This window comes from Pieris napi, chromosome 9 (genome assembly GCF_905475465.1).
Source record: "Pieris napi chromosome 9, ilPieNapi1.2, whole genome shotgun sequence".
Classification (NCBI taxonomy): Eukaryota; Metazoa; Arthropoda; class Insecta; order Lepidoptera; family Pieridae; genus Pieris; species Pieris napi.
This window is the reverse complement of record NC_062242.1, coordinates 12,564,227-12,586,502: the sequence shown is the minus strand read 5'-3', so window position 1 is coordinate 12,586,502 and position 22,276 is coordinate 12,564,227. Positions and strand designations below refer to the sequence as shown.

General features: G+C 31.8%; 1 protein-coding gene across 3 annotated transcripts in view; it reads left to right on the top strand.

Moving 5' to 3' along the window:
* Positions 1-22,276, top strand: part of LOC125052265 (nephrin) — a 156,691-nt gene that overhangs the window by 111,987 nt on the left and 22,428 nt on the right. For all 3 annotated transcript variants that reach the window (XM_047652992.1, XM_047652991.1, XM_047652993.1), the window contains exons 9-11: positions 9,851-9,987; positions 13,376-13,543; positions 14,186-14,317. In XM_047652992.1, coding sequence (XP_047508948.1) covers positions 9,851-9,987; positions 13,376-13,543; positions 14,186-14,317 — 437 coding nt within the window. The remainder of the gene's footprint in view (positions 1-9,850; positions 9,988-13,375; positions 13,544-14,185; positions 14,318-22,276) is intronic.

Sequence of the window (22,276 nt, the reverse complement as noted above, 5' to 3'; positions counted from 1 at the left end):
AGAAGAAAGCACTTAAAACAAATGAAATTAATTAAATATGAAAACTGTAATAGCTCTAAAAGATTTTACATCGATAATCATTTGCATGAAAATACAAATTAATATTATGTTAACGTAATGTTTAAAGAACAAAAATATTTTTTAATATGAGAACTAAATTAAGTTAAGAATTCAATCAAATCATTTATTCATATTGGTAACACAATGTACACTAATGAACGTCAAAATATGAAATACATATAAAATGCTTCTAATTTTACATTTACTGTCAGTTCTTAGAGAACTGGCAATAAACTCTCCGCCACTCTTTTTAATAGCCAAGTTTTTTTGTTTACACATAATAATAACATAGATTTGCCATCAATCAGTAGGATGCATGGTGAAATAAGAGCACGCACTTACATTCTCGTAGGAACAACACGCAATTAAATTGCACGTCGACATCGGACCGTTCTTTTTTTTCTATAGCTATATTTTTATTATTTGCTTAAATGATATGATACTATGGAGAAAGTTAGTTAAATTTTTATAATATACATATAAAGCCTACAGACTAACTTATCCAAGGAGTAAAAAGCCTGGTGGATTAATTAAACATGTATAATGAAAATTATGACTGTTTTAAAGAAGCACTGGACTTTGGTGAGCTTATTAAAACTTCACTCGTTCTCTATACGTACACGTATGTTTACTCTCATGACTCTATAAAAATATTGATAAATTGCATTTTGATTAAAATCAACGATGTCTGATCTCGTACTATATAACTCGGTTTTATTACGTTTTTTATAAATTACTTTTATTGCATAATAAATTTCTCGTTCGCGCGGATATTGATGGTGTTTTCGTGATTTTTCCTTTTAACAAGATGTTTATGGTTGTCGATTTCCACGGGTCAACCCTATTAAATGTGATATAAGATACTAACGGAAACTTTTGTGTCTCTCTAAACTTGGGAAATTCACTGTAAAGATGAGCGGCCTTATTATAGATTATAGCGGATTCGAGATATTATTGCTTTCTTTTCATATATATAATTCTACTGTACGTGTGTATGTCACTGAACTCCTCGTAAACGGCTGGACCGATTTGAATGAAATTTTTTGTATGCGTTTAGGTGTCGCCGTAGATGTTTATTCACAAATAAGCCCGGCAGATGGCGCTGCAGTCGGTATCAAAGTTATTTATCTATACAGCAAATAAACAGCTGGCATAGATAAATATAAATCCTCTGTGCATGTATTTGTAAGTAAACTCGTAAACGGCTGGAGATTTTGAAGAAAATGTTTGTGTGTTCAAGTGGAGTCGAGATTGATGTACTATTAGATATTTTTTTTTGTATTTAAGACGTGTGTAAAGGACGTCTGTCGGATCCGCTAGTATGGTTATAAGATCGTAACCATGGTATAAAGGTACTAAGTTTAATTCACGCCTTAGATAAGGGCGTAGTAGTCTTGTATAGTAGATAGTAAGGGTCTTATGTAGCTTATATCTCCGTAACCTTAACACCTTACTGGGCATTTGCCATTTTTTAAACATATATTCACTGTTCATTATTTTTTTGTTATTAAGAAATTGAAGGACCTAGTAGCAATATTAATTTTACGGTCACTACCCAGTCTTAACTTATATATTAATATAGAAAGTTTGTAGATTTTAGTAAGTCAATGTCTAAGTGTGAGACCAAGTTAACGATATCTTTTCATCTTAAAATTCATATCCTTAAAAGAAAATTCAAATATAGTGTTAAATGTTCGACAGGAAGCTCGTAAAAATGTCGTCGGTCCATTGTCGATATCGATAATCGATATGGCACTAGTTATGTATTCTGGCGGACAATTTTATCAAAGCCAAAGCAACGTTTATTTGGGATAGTTTTAACTACCGGCAAAAGATTTTTCAATTTCTGTAGTGTATTGCAATTTGGTGATTGCATTGTGTCTTTGTATATAACCACAAAAATATATCTATTTATTTTTCACAATAATGATGTTTTTTTTTTCATTATTTCCGATAATTCCTTTTCCTTTGCTAAATAAACTAGTGGATAACAAAGCAACACTTTTCATGGTCTTTTTACGCGTATGCATTTTGTTGAACATAATTATTAGTTTTGGAAGAGCTGGGAATCCTGACACTGGTATTTTTTACTTAAAAGGGTTTCCAAATCTCACACATTATAATGAACACATTTTTATCTATTTATTTGCTATTGTTTCGTATTTACTCGGAAAATTCCTTAAGGCACATTTTTATCGCAGTTCTTTATATTCAGATACGACTTAGAGCCCCTACAAGAAAAGATCTTACCACCCTTAAAGGCTGGCAACACACCTGAATCCCTTCCAACGTTGCAGGTTACATTCATCACCTTGCATCAGTTTTTTTAATAGTAAATATAATCGCTATTAGAATTTCCACAGCGTAGTTTACAAGCACACACGCTCATAAGGCATTCAACGTTTGAACAAGTTTTATTCAAAGCGTTTCCGCTTTGTTTGAGGGTATGACGATTAAATCTTAATTACTTAACCCTTAAGGACTTTATACAGGCTGTCCCTCAGTGAATGCCATCGCGAACCGTAGTTAATGAAAATGAACTGGAAATAAAAGAGTTCTAATCTAATGCCTGTTCATCTACATCGTGTTGATTTCCGAGAGAATACTGTAAAATTTGTATACGATTCAAATACGTGTCTTAAGTGGGAAAGTGTATCAAAAAAGTCAAAATTCGTTGGAATACCCGCACATGATTGCCCTCATCATGCCAGGTAGAAGGCATTATAACTCCTTCAAAGCCTTCAACAAATTTCAACGATACAATATAAAATCTCTCACACTATATTTAAACGTAGAAAGGGAAAATAGTTCACACGTCTTATCACGTATAAGACGTTTACGGTCTCAGTCAGCTTAACCCCGGAATCGAACCGACGACCCTCGCGCCCCCTAATCCTGACATCATTAATCACTATGTCACGGCTTTTTATGCGACGATTTACGATGTAAAAAGTGGCGAGGTGGATTTTGCTTTTGACGTATTTTATATTACGATTTTAAATTTATAAAGATGGTTTTTGATGGATTCAAAAAGTTATGTCTTTATTGCACTAACTTAACAGCTTTGACTAACATCCAATATATACCTATATATATACTGTATGTTATATAATATATAACAGAGTTAAGTAGACTATATATAAAAGTAGTTTATATATAGTCCAATGATGTGTGGATTAATGGACTTTTTAACTTTTATATCTATGTGTGTAAATAATATTTGCTGGTACGTTGAAGATAAACATCGCCAGGTGACTGACACGTGTCGAAAAAGCGACGACATGTGTCAGGTAAAGGAGGCTGATTACAAAACTGCATATTATAAATATCAATATAACAGATTGAAACAGAGGCCAAATCGCATATGTTTGTTATTATTCTTAAACCATTTAAAAATATGTGCTATGTGTTTACATCAACATATATAAGCTTTTATATATGTTGATGAAAACTGTATGAAGACCCGTAACAAAAAGGAAATATTATGGTTTTTGTCTGACGTATTTTTGTTATTTGGATAATCTAAAGCTTTTCGTAAGCCAGATTGCGTTACTATATCTTTAATTCATATCAAAACGATACGCGACGATCCACTTTCAGACACAAGCGCTGGGATTATATGTAGTCCAAGTTATGGGAGAGACGATTTGACAGACATCTTACACTTTTTAAAGCGACTTTGTCAATTTTTTGAATGACAACTGCTCAAAATGTGTCCTATAAATTAAATAAATACATACAAATTTGTAATTATACGGAACAACTCCGAGATCGGATTTACACACTTCGATTGACTTGTCAAAGAAGTCTGACGGCCCAAACAATTTAATTATATATATATATATTTAATTGGCTTTTCGTTTTATGTTACTATGCTTTATTTATGCACGATACATATATTTCGAAAAAATATGAATAAGTATTATAAATAAGTATTTTTTTACACAATACATGTTTGCTGCTGCGGCAAGATCCGTGTTTGCTTTCAGGCGAAATAATAATCGTTTCAAATTGGTATGATCAGTTGATTTCCCGCGCATAATAAGACTATGAGACTTACAACATAATACACAGAACGTACATAGAAGCAATAAGATAATTATATAAATTTATCAAAATCAATTATGTGCCTTTTGCAGTGTTATTTATGACATAAAGTCGCTCGGATCGCCTATTATACCTTAGACCGGCTTAACGCAATATAAAGTAAAAGGGAGAAATATTTTCCTTGTAAATCTACACGCGAACGAAATTGAGCGAATCGTCAAACGAACGAAAGAGTCGGTTTGAGACCGGGCTTTGAACTTTTCAAAGTTCACTCCAATTAGTTGAATGGCTTCTTTTTATTTCATTCAATTAATTTCCGCTTCGTATTCCTATAGATTTCACGGCTAAGATTACTTTACGATTTGTTTGATTTATGTATTGTTAGATGTGGATAAACAAGAGTGGAGTAGAAACTGTTGTGTTAGAAATTGCTGATAACAAAAGATTTTCTACTTTATAGTTATGTTTCTATATTTATATTTTTCTTTATTGACCCCTATTTTTTATTATAGTAGATACTTATTTTTATTGAACTAAAAAAAATGTTTCCTAGAAATAATATACATGGCAAAACAACGTTTGCTAGTTTCCTTATATAACAGACTGTAGTTTATACATATACCTATATAGGTACTTCCACTATATATACGTATAAGTGGAAATCCACTATATAGTGGAATAGTATCTCATCGCTTTACTGTTAAAATTATTACCTAGCGTAGTAGTCATTCGAACAGATGTTCCCGAAATTGAAGAGACAATAGCAAGTTAATATGAAACGGGAGGACGTGGCAATTCTTCACGGAATTATATCTCGCCGGTTAACTCTTAAAAACATTCGCGAGGCGTCGAGATTAAGTAATAAATAACGCGCCGGAAAATTTAAGAGGAAATTTATAATGATGAGGACCGAGAAACGAGCGGAAGCGGGTGTCGTATGGTATCTCTGTAGAGGATATTTTATGTATTTAGAAGTAGACTTGTAATAATAATAGCTTGAGAAGGTATGCGAAACACGATTCCAATTTTTGACCATTTCTCTTTAAAGAGAAAATACAACCGGTTTTCTCACGACTTTAGCCTTCACAATATAATCAAGAGTTAATAAATCTAAAAAATAACAATTGCTGTATAACAGAGGCTTTTACGCAATTATAAACTTAATGATTAGCCAATAACACAAATAATATATACATATATTATTATATTTATACGTATTCGAGTAAGGTCACGGGCAATGCCAAGGTTTGCGAGATTTGTTTGCTTTAAGCAAATTTGCGTTTGTTTATAGCAAACATCATCGCCACATTTATATTCACACATTCACACTGTCTAGGACAGAATGTTTCACGATATTTGCTATGTAGAAAACAATAGCCATTCAAATGATTAAACTGGACGGAGACAGCTCGAATAAAGAGAAATAGTTCAAACAACTTGGTCTTATATGAGACATTTTTAAATGAATTCTCTAGTCTTGCAGTAATGCTTCTATCGTGTAGCTCTTGCAACCGTCCACTCGGTAGGGTGGCTTTGGCTTGGGAAAATGTGGGATTTTTTTTTAAATAAACCTTAATACTTACCTTAAAACCTTATTAATTACAATTAATGAAATCTTCAATAACCTTTACTGTAAAATTAGTTAAAATGATAATGTTTTTAATACACTGTCAAAGAAGAACTATATATATATAATATGTATATATATATACTATTACTTATATTTGTTTAAAAAAATACTATTAATCGATCTCAACGCGAAATTATTCCTTAGTTTTCAGCAAGAGTCCTAAAATAATAATGCAAAAAGTCCTCATCCAAATAATATATTGCATTTAAAAAGTACTTGTGCTAACAATATTAAGGAGGTAGGTAATAATATTAAAATAGATTTAAGGCAAGAAAGCCTCGTTTAATATTATTAATAATATCCTCATCTCGAAAGAAACATGGTCATCGTACATATTTATAACCCTCTACGACTATTAGTGGCAAAATAAAAAGACACTTTTAAAACATCTTTTATTTAAAAATGTGATAACTCTTTCCGTACTAAGATGTTTACAGTGTGCTGGACATTAATGTTTGTTCTATTATTTTTGCCCGCTTTTAACTATGGCATAGTGTATTATATTCTTAAATTTTCTTATGTAACGAGGCATTTATGCTTACATTTAAGCAAAGTGATCGTGCAAGTATGAATTTAGTCAAACAACCATTTTATACTTGGACCAGTCATCTCTCATTTGATAGGTAAAATATATAGTAGGTATAATTGTCTAATCACGTGACTCGAGATCTGTGTTTATCTATTCTGTGATCGCGAATTAAATGTTTTATTTAAATTCTAGATTAAGTACACTTAAAACCAATCATATTTATTGTGTGCAAATAACGAATAAAACAAGCTGGTGCCTGCGGCTTTGTCTGTGCAAACGACGCACCTGAGACGACTTCGTATTCAAATGAGGCAAAATAAATATATTGATCAAATTAATCATATGTTAATAAAGTTAGTTAATACACTACGTTCTAGAAAAGTAAGGGAAACAAACGTTGCATTAAATGCCACTTTAAAAATTAACCTGGGAAATTTAGAATAATGGTCACTTAGTATCGTTGAAAGCACTATTTTTCTGCATTGTTAACTTCGCATGACCTAAGCTTATAAGTGTAGTGCAATTGTATGACTAATGACATACTGTAACTTTTTCTTGGATATCCGTAAAAGGTCAATTATTATTTAACCACACGTTTTATATTCGCACACATCGTTCCATTCCAATATAACTACTGGTTATAGTTTAACTATGCGTTACTATTGAGAATCGGTACGACTAGTCTATGCAAAGTGCATTTGACATCGTCTCCACAGAAAATGTACGAGCGATGCCTTGTGTGTTAAAATAAAACCCGGGTTTAAATTGGTGGGTTTTTGACCTAGATAGAAGAATATTTGCACATTTCCCTATTATCATCTTAGCTATGATTAAGCTAATCTTATTCCGAATAATAATTATTAATATATGGATGATTTTTTGTTTGCGTTTTTTTTATTACTAGAAATACTAAATTTATTTATTTACAAAAGCTTAGCAACGCTCGGCACACTGATACATTGGTACATGAGAAATAAAAGATGAAATTTGACAAGCACTTATAGGCAAACATGAAGAGCAAAATACATCGTTTCATAAATTATAAAAACTAAACGAAAATTGATTTCAAAGTGAGGGAGAGCAATTAATATCCAGACCTAGCTCTTTTATCAGAATGCTCAATCTGGATATCGGTGAGTTTTAGCCAAACAGTATCTTCTGAAAGGAGAGACAAATGGGATGATGGGATGTCTAGAGTATCCAGAGGGTACACGAATTTTAAATTAGTTAATAGGTTGGGGCAATCAACCTGATTCATAAATATCTTAAACACAAACGATATATCAACTAATTCTCTACGATGCTCCAAAGTCTAGGCCTATGCAACATGGGGTACTAAACGTCCCAGTATTAACCAATAAATATACCACAAAATGTAATCGAAAATGATCACCCTCATATATCTAGTATATACTAACAGTGTGACCACAATTAACACATGTTCCAGTGTTGCCAACGTCCGGTAGGACTCTATTACGGCTGGCAACACTAAGCACTGACACATGTACTGCAATTAATTGACCTAATAACTGCCAATACGTTGGGCTGATCATTATTGGTAGCGTCTTAGGCTTAGTTTACCTATTAGTGAGACCTCGTCTCATTCGAATTTTAACCTGATGCCTGTAACATTAATCTGCTAGTTACCTACCATGTTTAATTGCTGATCGTAAGTCTGCGGTTCAAATACCGAATTAAAAATATTGTGATTTAAAAAAAAACTCTAGAAATTTGGCGGTATTACAAAAACCATGAGATGTGCTTTCGGTTTTCGCCTTATTTTGATATTTCTTTGTGAAAATACAACAACAAGGGCTGCTATCTCTGCGCATACACTTGTGCACAATAATTTGTTTACCTAATTAGTCCGCTGATCTTTATGTTTTACATAAAACATAACCACTAAAGCAAGTAGTAATATATGTCTGCTTCTTCACTAAGGGTTTAAGAGAAATTTCTGTGAGGTAGTCTACGCGGTAGCCAACCACAGAAAGTAAAAAACAGTATCTTACTAAAAATACTAAAGTATGTATTTTTTTTTTGCCTAACATCGGTATACAGTAATCACAGCACAATGTTAACAACCTAATCTACTTATAAAACTACCTTAAGCCCAACTAAACTGGCAATAGGTCTGCGAAACATGTGTCTGTTTTTAATAAATCATATTTAGGCTGTGTGAAAAAGAGAGAGCTCAAAAGACCCTTAAAATAACGCATAATGTAAGTATTAAAAATTAAATACAGGATTAAAGCTCCCTTTGTAAGTGTTTTCGCATTAATTGCAAGCAACACCGCAGACAAAGTTAGTTTTTAAGAGAATAGATGCAGTAAAAATTCTTGAAAACAATTTTACATTCATACCGCTTTAAAAGTTCTAACTTTTTCCTGGATTACAAGTTTTTTGCGATAGTTTTTGTTTGTCGGTTGTAATGATGAAAAATTTTAAACTATTAAAGCTAGCTTAAGCTCGGGATATTTTATTAAAGTCCACTTAAACGCGGCGTTTAAGTACGTAACTCGGATTAAAATTATGACGTAAAACGTAACCTTGTCTGATATTCCTGAAGACTACTTTTGTAAAAGAGTTTAATTATAAAATCGTCTTTTTAAAGAAAACTTTACCAAATTAACATGTCTACAAATTTTATTTTTTCAATTTAATATAATAATAAACTGCTTCTAGATTTTATGTGATTTATAGATAGTTACCGATTTTCTTTTAGAAATTCGTAAGTATTTAAAATGCGCATTCGCTTAATAAAAGACAATGTAAAAATAGTTGCTTTCTCAGACGATTTACCGACTTTTATTTATTTTTTAACCGATAATTTAATAGCATAATACAAAAGTTTGTCAAAGTATCACCTATCTCCGACTAGCGAAATAAATTTAAAGTCAGAATAATAGTAGCTAAAAATAAACGCAAATATGCTATTAATAACGCATATTTGACCCCAATTCTGGATACGCTATAAATTTTTACTATGACAAAGGTACACACCGCAAAACCGCACCATCCGAGATAGTTTGATATTTGATATCGTTAGGTTAGTATTTGTGGGAGCTCACTCGAAATTATTAAGTTGGTTAACTTTAGATGGGCCGAGGCCCACCTGAGCTGGATGTAATTGAGTTAGAGGGAGACGACGATATCGCGTGTAGCCCTCTAGTTTGTTGTAGAGATTCTGCAAGCTTTGGAAATGTTTTAAATAGTCAAGTTAAATATTAATTTAAGTTTAGGTCTTATAGCCTAACAGGAAATCAATAAATGTTCTTTTTAAGTAGATGTTTTATTATAACACATCACGCTTATAACAAATCTCAGCTACACTTTCTAATGCATTCACCCAAACACGCATTCATGCATACTCAATGTTTTATTCGACTTGTGTTTGATTAGTTGTAACACTAAAACTAATTTGTCTTTCTAAAAAAACATGTACCATGTACCACGGAATATTATTATCTAGTTACCCACAACACAGAGACTCCAGTGTAGGGACAAGCGATAGATGATTTTTTTGCAACCTATTTCTGTCATTGATAAAGTTTTTATTATTAATGAATTGATTTAATTTTCAGAACGAGCGGTCGTATGTCGGAGAACGTCCTATCATTTAAGGCTGACGCTTCGGACAATAAGGCTCGGTATACGTGTGAAGCTAAGAACATTATGATCAGCAACACGTTGAAGGCTGAAATCGATCTCACTGTACTATGTAAGTATAGAGACTAATATTTCAAAGAAAATGGCAGTTGTTATAGGCCGGCTCTTTTATGTGCGCAATTAACACTTGAGTCGAGACATACTTGTCTCTCAAATATTTAATGGATTTATTTTATAGGAAAAGGTAAACATCGTGAACAAGTAGAAATCCTACTTGCTTATTAAAAAATGTGATGTGATGTAATATTTAAAATGGGTTGCGTATATGTATGAAATTATGAATATGTTTTGGTAAATCTAGTCAGTTTGGTAGGTATGTTTTTTTTTTCGAAATTATTCAGGATTTTAAAAAGGAAAACTAAGATAGTATTTTACTACGTGAAGGTTTTAAAAACTATCAAATTATTTTTCGATCAAACGATTAATTATTAAAGTTATATTTAGAAAACTTGTTAAGAAGTAACTTTATTATTTATATTTTCAAACTTGTCTATTATTATTTTTAGGTGGGATCTGAACTATTAGTTAACTAAAAGTAGAGTGGAAGCATTAAAAGGTTTATTTCAAGACGTGGGAGTAAATTACGTTTAAGTGCTATTAATGATATTTATTTTAAATTAAAGTGATATATGTAGACGACATCGCGTTATCTACAGAATTTCGTAATCCTTTGACAAAATAACCCTATCAGACTCAAGTGTAGTCAAATGTGAAGTGATTTCTATGTGCCATGGTACAAGTTATACACATACATCTTTACTTATGAATAAGAGTTTAGTGCTATGACGTAACTTTACTTAGAATTACATGTTTTAAAAAGTATTAAAAGAACGATGGCTCGTCATATTCGTGAACGGGTGCTACTTGTGGTGACTGGTCGGACTTGAATTCGTGTATGCGGTGATGTTAGTTTTTCGACTATGTATTTGCGTGCTGTTTCCACGAGAATGTAAGCTTGCCCCTATTTCACCATGCCTACTGCTGATAGGGTTTTCAACTACTGCAAATCATTGTTTTTTATTATTAATTAACCATTAATTACTTAAGGTGTAATGTGGAACATTGTGTTAATGGTTGCAATTTCTTAAAAACATTTTATAAAACAAAAATTTTGGCGATTGAAGAACTGGCCGTAAATGTAAAATTGGAAACCTTGAATATGTATTTCTTATTCGGCGTTTATACGTGTACATTTATGTAACCTATATGTATAAATGATTTTGAATTTGAATTAAAAAAACAAAGTTTGTTGACCTCCTTCGTCAGACGGTAGTCGCTCATAATTATGTTTCACACTCATTTTTATATCCTGCATAGCCTGAAGTTATAATTAATTAACTAGAGTTTTTAATCTTGGCTTTCACGACATTATCCGTATAATTAATTTTTAGGTGATATTCCTTTCCCTTGTACCACACTCTGCCATCTTATCGTTTATTAACGCAACTCCGTCAGTAAATAACATTGAATCCTAAAAAATACTTTCAACTACGGCTCACTAGTCAAAGGGCCTTTAGGATCTTCACTTTGTCCTTTTTCTGTTTAACTTAGGAATTATTCCCCGTTTTGTTTGTGTTGCTCTTTGACGAACTCGGCTCGCGATTCGCAAAGAAAAATGTTTAAAAGTTTTTTATTTTGTACCGTCAGGTGAAGTCTGATATTTTATATATTTCCCATTGCAAGATACTGTTAGTATTAAATTCGCCTTACAAAATAGAGAAAAGAAATCCTAGATGGGACTCAATATATTTGATTAAATTTTGTTCTATTGCTTTGGTGGTATCGCTAGCACACTCGATTTATGAAATTACCCTCCGGGGATTCGCTAACTTAATATGTCAAGTGGTCAGAATCATAACGAAAATATTTTGGCCTAAGTGATGAAGTTTTTGTATTAAAATCTCATAAAGGGTAAATAAAAATGCAGGCAGATTTGAGTTTCTTAAATACTTTTTCTTTTGCTGTAATTGACCAAAAAAAGTCGTCCATTCTTATCAATATTAACTAGTTTTAATTCCTACAAGTCGTAAACTTTACTAATAACAGCTCAGTTTATAGCTAATATTTACTATTGAGACATATACGACTGGTATCAGTTACTGGTTGCTTGGAAGAACCGGGTTGTTTAATGTTAAATTACATTTCGAAAACAGATGAGTATCTTTAAAATTGGTGCATGATACAAATAAAACGTGGTACGGAATAAATTATAGCGAAAATCGCTTAACTAATAGTGAAACTAGTTTTAAATTTCGAAACTTGAAGCTTGATAAATTGTTTAAGTTGCCAAGTTGGGCGTCTGAAAAATAGGCACATCCTTGTAGCTACAAGTCTAGCTTCTAGGATCAGACTTTATATTCTATTGAAGTGGACTTACCTAAGGAAAAACATTTATAAGACAATACATGCTTACATATGAAAAGATAATTTGTGGGAGAACATGCAAGCGGTCATGCAAGACATTTAATAACATACATTGCATTAAAAGCTTATATTTTGCTTATGTTAGAAGCGTGCTGGAGTATGCGAGTGTTATGTGGTCTCCATATTATACTAAGTATAAAAAAGCAATAGAAAATATACAAAAAAAGTTTGTAAAATTCCTTAGTTTTAAAAAATACCAATGCTTCGATAGTTATGCGCATTCTTGCAATTATTTTAATTTAGACTCATTAGAAAGTCGGCGAAGTCAGCAAGACCTGCTTTTTTTACATGGTATTCTTAATGGGCGGATCGATAGCCCCTATTTGCTGTCGTTAATTTCTTTTAAAATTCCTTCTCAATATGCGACAAGACACTCAAAATTGTTCCATGTGCCTCGTACGAACTCGAATTACCTGCATAATTCACCAATGTTTCGGGTTTTATCTAACTATAACACTAATTATGAGGAATTTGATATTTTCCACCTCACCAAGGAACATGTGAGAAAATATTTGAAGGGGCGGGAAGACTCGAATTTTGTTTAGGTTGTATTTGGTATTGTTTTTTGTTTTAAATATTAAATTTCAGTTCTCTGTATATATTTTTTCTATTGATGCGCTTATTTGTTTCATTTTTCTTATATAATATTGTATATCTATGTAATCTGTTTTGGCTTTTTGTACTGTATAAGTGTTTGTTTTGTAATATTATGTATGTTAGCTGTAAGATTACTTATAATTAAATAAATAAATAAACATAATCTAATGTAATAGTTTGTTAGTGATTTTTGCTCCTAAATTCCAATTGCAATGCGCACTTAGAGGCGGCAAGGTAAAGGCGAGTATGGAAGGATTATAGATTTATTTCCCCTGTACACTACTTGTGTGTTGTTTCTTAAATAATATATTACCATTAAAATTTCATAATTAGAATTAAATTAACAATGACTATTATTTATTTATTTTAATAATTTTCAAAATTCTCTATTATGTATTAATATTTGTATGTTTTTGCAGTTGCTCCCGCTCATGTGACTATATCTGGACCTACGGAAGCACGCGTGGGTGATCCAGTACCACTCACATGTACCACGGCTCCTTCGAACCCTGCTCCGGAGATTAAATGGCTAGTGCTCGGGAAAAATCACAAAGAGGCCAGCAACCGGACTGTTATATCGCCTGAGGGTACGTAACAAATAAGAAATACTTGGGGCTAAACAAAAAAGCCCTAAAACTAAACCTTATTCTTAGGTTGCACATTTTCAGCAAAACAGTGAATCTTATAACACGGTACTCTTATAACGCATTTTTATATTACGTGATTCCAGACCCTCGTAAAACACGGGTATTCCCTCAAATAACGCGGGGATTTCACACGTTTTATTTCTGTACTGTGACATTTATAATTATTTGAACGCACATATTTCGTTCATAACACAGTTTTTTTCTTAATTATCGATTTAAATCCCCTTTAATGAGAAAAGTGAAACGTGAATCATTTATACATAAGGCCTTATACGGGGTCATATAAGCGCGTTATGCGAGAATACTCCTACAACGCGTTACCTAAAACGCGAAACCAATCTGCAGTGTTATAGGAGTGTTTACTGTATGTACATTATTTATTCATCTTTATTTTTATATAGAAAGATTAAACTCGGCTATGAAATTTAAATCTCGATCAGTGAACGAAAGATTAAGGCATTGAAATTTCTAGATAAACTTTCTATTAGGTCCACAAGTTCTTTAACTACTAATAATAACTTTAACTGAAACTTTTATTTTCTGCCAATCTGTTTTATTAATGTAATACGATGTTCTTTTCAGGAGGCTGGATAACAACATCAAACATAACAGCGGTGGTGGAGCCGAATCGACGTTCCGTGACAGTGGTGTGCCATGGCGTCAATTCACAGTTAACTGAAATAACCGTCGCTTCTCACACTATTAACGTGCTATGTGAGTTTTTGACATATCAATATATTTAACTATTATATAATACATGAATATAGTAACTATACTAAACTAGTGATAAGTTTTTGACAATTGTTTACGACACTATATATTTTTTATTAGCGTAGATTCTTAATTTACTTTTTAATACAGCAGAATGTAAGTAACAAGGAAATTATCTGAATCTAATTTAAATGTTAAGACTTTTCAATATATTTATTTAAAGAAAGGCTTCAGTTACCGGAACGAGACGCGGCATTCGAAACGTGAGTTGGAACTGCTATGAGCTACGATTAATACTGACTTTTATCTAGACAATATATATACAAAATAGTAGAGTTCTTGAATTACTAATTTTAATAGAGAATATATTTCTATATCTCTGTACCACCACATACCAGACAGAAATATGACCTAACTTCACATAAATGTGATCAATTACTCTTGAAAATCATTTTTCCACATTACACCCATATTCAAGCGTCAAAGCCTTTTTCCTGAAAGCTTTTTTGCTCTAAAAAACATTCAATCACGAAAAAATTCAGTTTTCAAATGCAGCCCCTCGCTTGAATACAACGTATTGAGGTATATACTTTGCGTGAAAGCCTTTAGCATTTTTTGGTGGATTTGAATTATTTTTAAAGGTAGTAACTATCTTAAAGAACTTACATGACTGGAATTGGACATTCAACATTGTTAACGAAATACTTTTATTTATATCAAAAGCCTTGTTGGCTTCGTGGCTTCTAAGTGCGACCTTCATCCCTAAAGTAGTAGGTTCGATCCCCGGATGGATTTTTTTTTATGTGCGCATTTAACATTCGCTCGAACGGTGAAGGAAATCATCGTGAGGAAACCGGCTTGCCTCAGACCCAAAACCTCAGACCCACCTACTTTTGCCTATTACATTGACAAATGATCATGAAACAGAAACAGAATTCTGAGGCCCAGACCTAAGAAGTTTGTAGTGCCACTGATTAATTTTTTTCATAATATTCAAATCGACTCTTTCTTAATTAGAACATTGTTTGTAACTTTTTAATTATTCCGTTTAACTAATGAGTCTCAATAATGTGTCAAAACGGCTTTACAGGTCTTTATGAATATATAGACTTTTACTTGAAAAAACAAATAATGTTGTTAATACATTAATAAAATAACCTGTTAAAAATCAATTTTAAGTAACTCAATTTAAAATCTGAAAAGTTATAAGATTTAAGTTTTCCTATATTTATGTCAATCGTGGAGTTGTGATATTGGCACCCGTAACACGCAGGTTAACTTTCAGACTAAATTGAAGTTCGTATCTAGGATTTAATATCGGGATTGGTTTTATATTAGTTATTGATAAAGCCTTACACAGGAAGTAATCTCGTGGTATTTGGTGGATTATCTGCACTAGGATTCGGACCCTGGTTGTGCACTTGTGTATCTTTTGTCAGATTAATACCTCCAGCTGAGTTTTATCATCAGGAGTCGAGGCAGAATACAAAATACCATCCGTATCACCTCGACGTCCGTCGTTCCACAACTGAGCGTTTTTCAAGGTAGTTTTTGCCGCGCACCTCCACTATGTGGAACCAGATAACCGCTGAAGTATTTCCGAACTAATTCTACTTAAGGTCTTCAAGAAAGATTGACAAATTATTAAAAGGCTGGCAACGCACTCGCGAGCTATCTGGCTTTGAGAGTGTCCATGGGTAGTATTATTTAACATCAGATGAGCCTCCTGCCCATTTGCCCCTTGTTCTATAAAAAAAAAAACTAAGACATGTTCTTATAATGTAGCCGACGTGCCTCTACACCTTAAAAACAGATGTCATCTCAGGAAAAAAGTCAGACTAAAATGTGATAAATGAAGCAGATCAAGAAATCGAATTCCTTTAGGATTAAGAAATACCCCTGGATTCTTATTGTTATTAAACATTATGTTGTATCTTCCCTAGAAGATGCATTTATCAAATACTGTTATAATACCATAAAAGTTTTTGCGCGAGATGCCACGGCAAAAAGTTGTGTTACATTACAAATGTTTTCCAAGTCTATTCATTCATATCTGAATATACGTTTTTGTTCGTCTTTAATGGCTTGGTGTGGTTTAGAAGCTTAAGCGATATAATATTTAGTGGTTTGTTTAATCGCTGTGATATAGTACAAATAATAATATGATATTTATTTATAATAAATTAACACATTTATTGTTATTTTGTTACGAATAATTGATTTAAATAAATTAAAGTAATAATTTGTATCCTATTTTTTAAACATTTCAAATAAAAATCTTCATAAAATTGATATAAATTAATCACTGAAATAGCTATTACGGTTAATCGACAGTTATAATTTGTTATTGTTTCCACAATACGATCTTTAATTTTCAATTGCGTCGTAAAAGTTCATTAATGGTCTCAAACTCGTCTAAATGTTTTGTTCTATCCGTATTTTATGTTCTCAATTGCCCATAAAATTCATTGTAAACAGTATTAGCAGTGCTTTTTTAATGTAATTTAAATATTATGTGAGCGAAAAATTAACCACGATTCTAATATTAAGGGGAAATCAAAGATAATTAAATAAGGCGTTTTCAAGCTTTTTAAACTGTTACAAATTGCCTTTTTAACATAATTTAAATAAAAGCTTATATCGTTTATAAGCTAAAAAAAGGGTCCGTGTACTTATGTACGCGCGTAAGAAGTTATACTTCTTAGGCATTATTAAAAATAGTTTTGATTGCATGCAAATAATTAATTACAATTAAATAATCAAAGTCTGGAAAAGGAGTCATTATAGTCAATAAAGTTCAGTTTACATTTGAAAAATTTAATAAATAAATAAATATTTATTATTATTCTCTTACATAACGGAAGCCCACGGAAGATGTAACGGCATCCAATGCCGTAACATCTTCCGTGGGCAACTTCATTCTGTTAATTTTGTGTCACGGTGCGCGCGCATTGTAAAATTTCACTCTCATCAATTTTTCATAACGCGCCTAAAGAAGTATAACTTCAAAAAACACGATTCATTTTATTATAAAGGAAATCCAAGATTTTAATAATCCAAGTTTTGATAAATAAAGCAATCACTTTTTTCTCTTTTTAAAAGTTACAAATTTTAATTACACGCTGGCGCGATCGCATACTTTTATAAGCTTGTAACTTGTACCAAAACAGAGGCATGATTAATGACTTCGAGATAACAAGTTTGCCATGCTGTAAACGCTTACACCAGGCTTTGATCTTCGCGATAGCGTTTAACATAACTGTACTACATTTTATCTATTTCTTATAATTTTGCGGAAGTTTGCAACTACTTAAAGACTCCCATCGTTGATAATGTTTGAAACTTGCATCCTAAGTAGCTGAAAGGGTGTATTTCGCAGGCATTCGCGATTTAACATGGTTAAGATCTTAGTAAATTATTTATTATTTACTTTAAAAATGGAGAATTTGTCTAGTCTCACTTGCCAATCACAGGAAATACTGTTTCGAATTGATGTACTGTTTTAGCTGTGTTTAATTTTTTATCATTTACTAGCTGCCCCCGCGAACTTCGTTTCTCCTTAATGTGATTTTACTTAGCCTACCTTTTTAGTACATATCAACATGGAACATTTTGCTATGCTACTCCAGAGTTCAGTTTTTCGGAATCAAAACTTTTTAGGTTTTTCTGTGTATTTTTCTCTATATAAACCTCCGAGTTCAAGTCATAAGTTTTTAATTAACAAATTAAAAATAGGGGTCCATCGTAGAGGGGTGAAAATTAAGGTTTGTATGTAATTTTGGATGCTGTATCATAAAAAAATAAAAACAAAAAATGTTGTCTAAAAAGTATAAATAAAAATTTAGGGGGATCAAAAATAGATGTTATTCGATACTCAGACTTATTGAATATGAATAAAAAATTTCATAAGAATCGGTCGAGCCGTTTCGAAGGAGTATTGGAAACGAACACGACGTACTTCTACATGTATGCATACACTACCAATATAAAAATGAAAATAGCATGTATTCGAGTACCACATTAGATTACATTAAGTCCATGTCATTATGTTTAACATTAATACTCGACCTCCGACCTCTAAATTCTTCCACTTGTCTCTCATCCTCGCCACAATTTTCCATTTTCCTTCATCACATGTCCGTCATCACATTTCACACCTTAATACAAAGTTTTTTATTGAAGTGTATAAAGTAGGATTAATAAAATAATCCAAAATGTTACAAACTATTCTTAAAGCCAATTTACTAAACAAAGATCTCAACGCATAAAATAAAACGATTCCGTCTAAGTACACCTGTCTAAGCATTTAAGAGGAGGGCAATTAACTTAAATCACTCTTAAGTCATTCCCCAGGGGTGGGAGTGTCTTTAAAACTAGGCTTGAATATACATGACTTGTATATATGAACAGATTTATCTGTTTTTCGCGTTTTATTGTTACTTGAAACTAATTTTATACATTACTAGCTGACCGGGCAAACGTCGTTTTGCCATGTATATTATTTCTAGGAAACTTTTTTTTAGTTTAATAAAAATAACTGTCTACTATAATAAAAAATAGGGGTTGATCGTAGAGGGGTGACAATTAAGGGTCGTATGTATTTTGGTATGCTGTATCATATAAAAATAAATACAAAAAGTTTTGTCTAAAAATAAAAACAAATATTTAGGGGTGGGACCACCCTTAACATTTAGGGGGAGGAAAAACAGATGTTGTCCGATTCTCAGACTTACTGAATATCCATAAAAAAATTCATAAGAATCGGTCGAGCCGTTTCGGAGGAGTATGGTAACTAACATTGTGACACGAGAATTTTATATATTAGATTTACATTTGATTGTAAATTGTGTTCACAAACGTTCAGTTTACTGTATTCTAGTTGGTTTAAAAAAACGTGTGTGTACTTATGTACATGTTAGAAGTTATACTTTGGCGTAACATGATAAAAATCTTTTTAAATCTTTCGCCTTATTCTATGTTTGTAGAAAAAATTACACTAACAATAGAAAAAAGGTATTTAATACATTGAAAGTTTTATTATAACGCATTATCTAGTTAAATAAATTTTATTTAAATATCACAAAAAATATTTTTACATAATTAAAGAAAGACATTTTTTATTTTAAAATGTTGACTATGCTAACTGCAGAGTGTCGGATTTTTGTGACGGTGTGCGCGCGCTTGGTAAAAAAATACTATTATAATTTTTCCCTAACGCGCCAAAAGAAGTATAACTTCAAAAATATGTGTTTAGTCTTTATAACAACCTAAAATACTTACACAATTTCCTAAACAACGCCGGGCGTCCGGTTAGTGAGTATCGATTGAGCTGGCTCGGCCGCCCTGGCACGTTCCACTCATTAATGTAATGAGTGAGTGGAATTAATTGCTGCAACTCCACACTGTCCGACAAATTATATTTTTTTAAGCTTTTTTGATCACTTTATTTCCTAATTGCTTCCACCGTTTGATATTTCATATTCTAGATACACACACTCACTACAAGTTCACATTAAATAGTTTGTTAGCGATATTTTCAAATGCCTTTGATGGTTAATATTGTATTTCCTACTTTTTCAGTAACTTAATACTAATACAATAGAAAATTTCTATTTATATGATATTCTCGTGTCACAACGTTCGTTTTCACCACTCTACGATCAACCCTTTTTTTATTATAGTAGATAGTTATTTTTATTGGACTAAAAAATGTTTCCTAGAAATAATATACATTGGGTAAAACAACGTTTTTCCGGGTCAGCTAGTATTAATATAAAAACATAATATAAACAAAACAAGAAAACATAAAATATAAAACCCTTTTTATTACTAATTATAAATAATGCAATTTTTGTGAATTCAGGCCGTGTGCAACTTAATATATCCGTCTCACATGCAATAATATTAAGGGTGCGCAAGACACGCGTAAATGGTGCTTCTCTGAGTAAATTTGTACGCGCGTATATGATAATTGATACCTATTACTGATTTAGGCTTTGGGCTTCATGGGAGGCGTATTACATTTTCCATATAATATTTGTTTATTTTATCTTTACAATAAAGTGATTTATAAAAATAAAGCTTTCAGTAAGATATAGAGTAGCAGCTTTTTCAGTTAGCAACGAGCAACGATGTTTGAGGTAAACCTTCACTAAAAAAACTTTTTTCTTAGCTCCAAAACCCGTGTTTATGGTGTATTTAGGAATTATAGTTTTATTTTCATCCTACTTAAATTGTTTATCAATTTAGATGATCATTTAAGACACAAAGATAAAATTCTACTAACAAAGCATTTGTAGTCAGTTTTAGCCAGTTCTACATGTGTTTAGCCAATTCTACATGTTTTTCGCCAATTCTACATGTTTCAAACCTAAAATTATTTTTTTCCCCGGAGATTTGGTTACAAATGAATACGTGACGGTATACGGTAGGGTCTTATGTAATCCTCAAATAAAGAATTAAACCGTGTACGCAAACTGAGCACATCCAAATTAGCGCTGATTACACGAAATTCGTTTAGTAAAGGGAAATATCGATAAATGGGTTAGCGATATCAGCCATTTTCTATAAATTCCCGTCACGTCTTTACAGTCGGCCGTCATGCTGACCGCTCTAATGTTTGCCCCTAATTTACGGGACCTTACCATTTATGAGCATACATTACATGCTCTAGGGTTGTCAAATGGCGTCGTTAGACGGAAATAAAACTATATTTATATAGTATTCGACCGTTGTAATAAGCTTGTTGCGGTCGATACTGAATATCACCTAAAATAAACCTTCTTGGTGTAAACGTTAATTTATTTAATATACAACGCCTCGCTTTCAATCAATACGTCACGGAAACCAGAGACTATTTAATGAGATGAACCTACTGTCTATGACTTTTAATGTAAATGTTAAAACAACTAACTTATACGATACTAATTAACGAAACTAATTTATATAAATGAATCTATTCGAACAATGTAATGTAAAACATTTTAAAATAATTAGTGGCAACCCTATTGTCTATGTACTAAATGACATGTTGTACCAACGTGTGTTGCTAATATATGCAGTGATTGCTTCCACATGTATAAATTTCAATAAATCCTTTTCATTGGTTCGTAATTTATTAACATAAAGCCACATTTTAGTCAAATTTAATAAACTGTTTTTTTGTTAAGTTTATAGTTTTAACATTATTATAAGTCAGAATTACAGATTACAGACATACTTTACATTAAACAACTAAATGACGGCTTTAATGGGTTATCATAAATAGACATATAACGAAATATATATATAAAAGTTTCTACGAGTATAAAAGCTGATTGACGCTGACTGTAGCTCAAAACGACACACAATACTTCCCTTTGCAAACGACTTAAACTGTTTTCGGTCTAATATATAGAACATTTTAATCCAGTTCTAAATTATTCCAACAAAAACTAAGATATTCCACATATTCAAAGACATTATCTGACAATGCATATAGACTTATGATTGCAAAAAGCCGCTCGCTCATACAATTAATTCAAATGTTTCCGTACATAATGCATGTTACAGTTAGATTGCAAAATGATTGCTCGGTTTAAATCAACTGGCTTTATTAATCTCTATTAAGTAGAAGTAATTTGTAGAATTATTATTATGATTTGATCGCTCCATTTTGTCCTAGAATAAATTGTATTTCTCTAAACATGGCAATAATCAAATAAATCATATAAATAAAAATAGATATACCATATGGAATACAAATTAAACGACGTTACGCAGTAGTCCCGAGTAGGAACCTATATATTTAATATATTTGGAATATTTATCTCAAAAAAATATTTGAAACGTTAATTTTTATTTGTGTGATTCGGTACTATTAGTAATTACTCTAAATATGTTCTATTAATTGTACTTAAATTTACACTGTTTTAGCTTATTTACTATTTTATCTCTGAAAAAATTGAATGTTTAGTTTTTTAA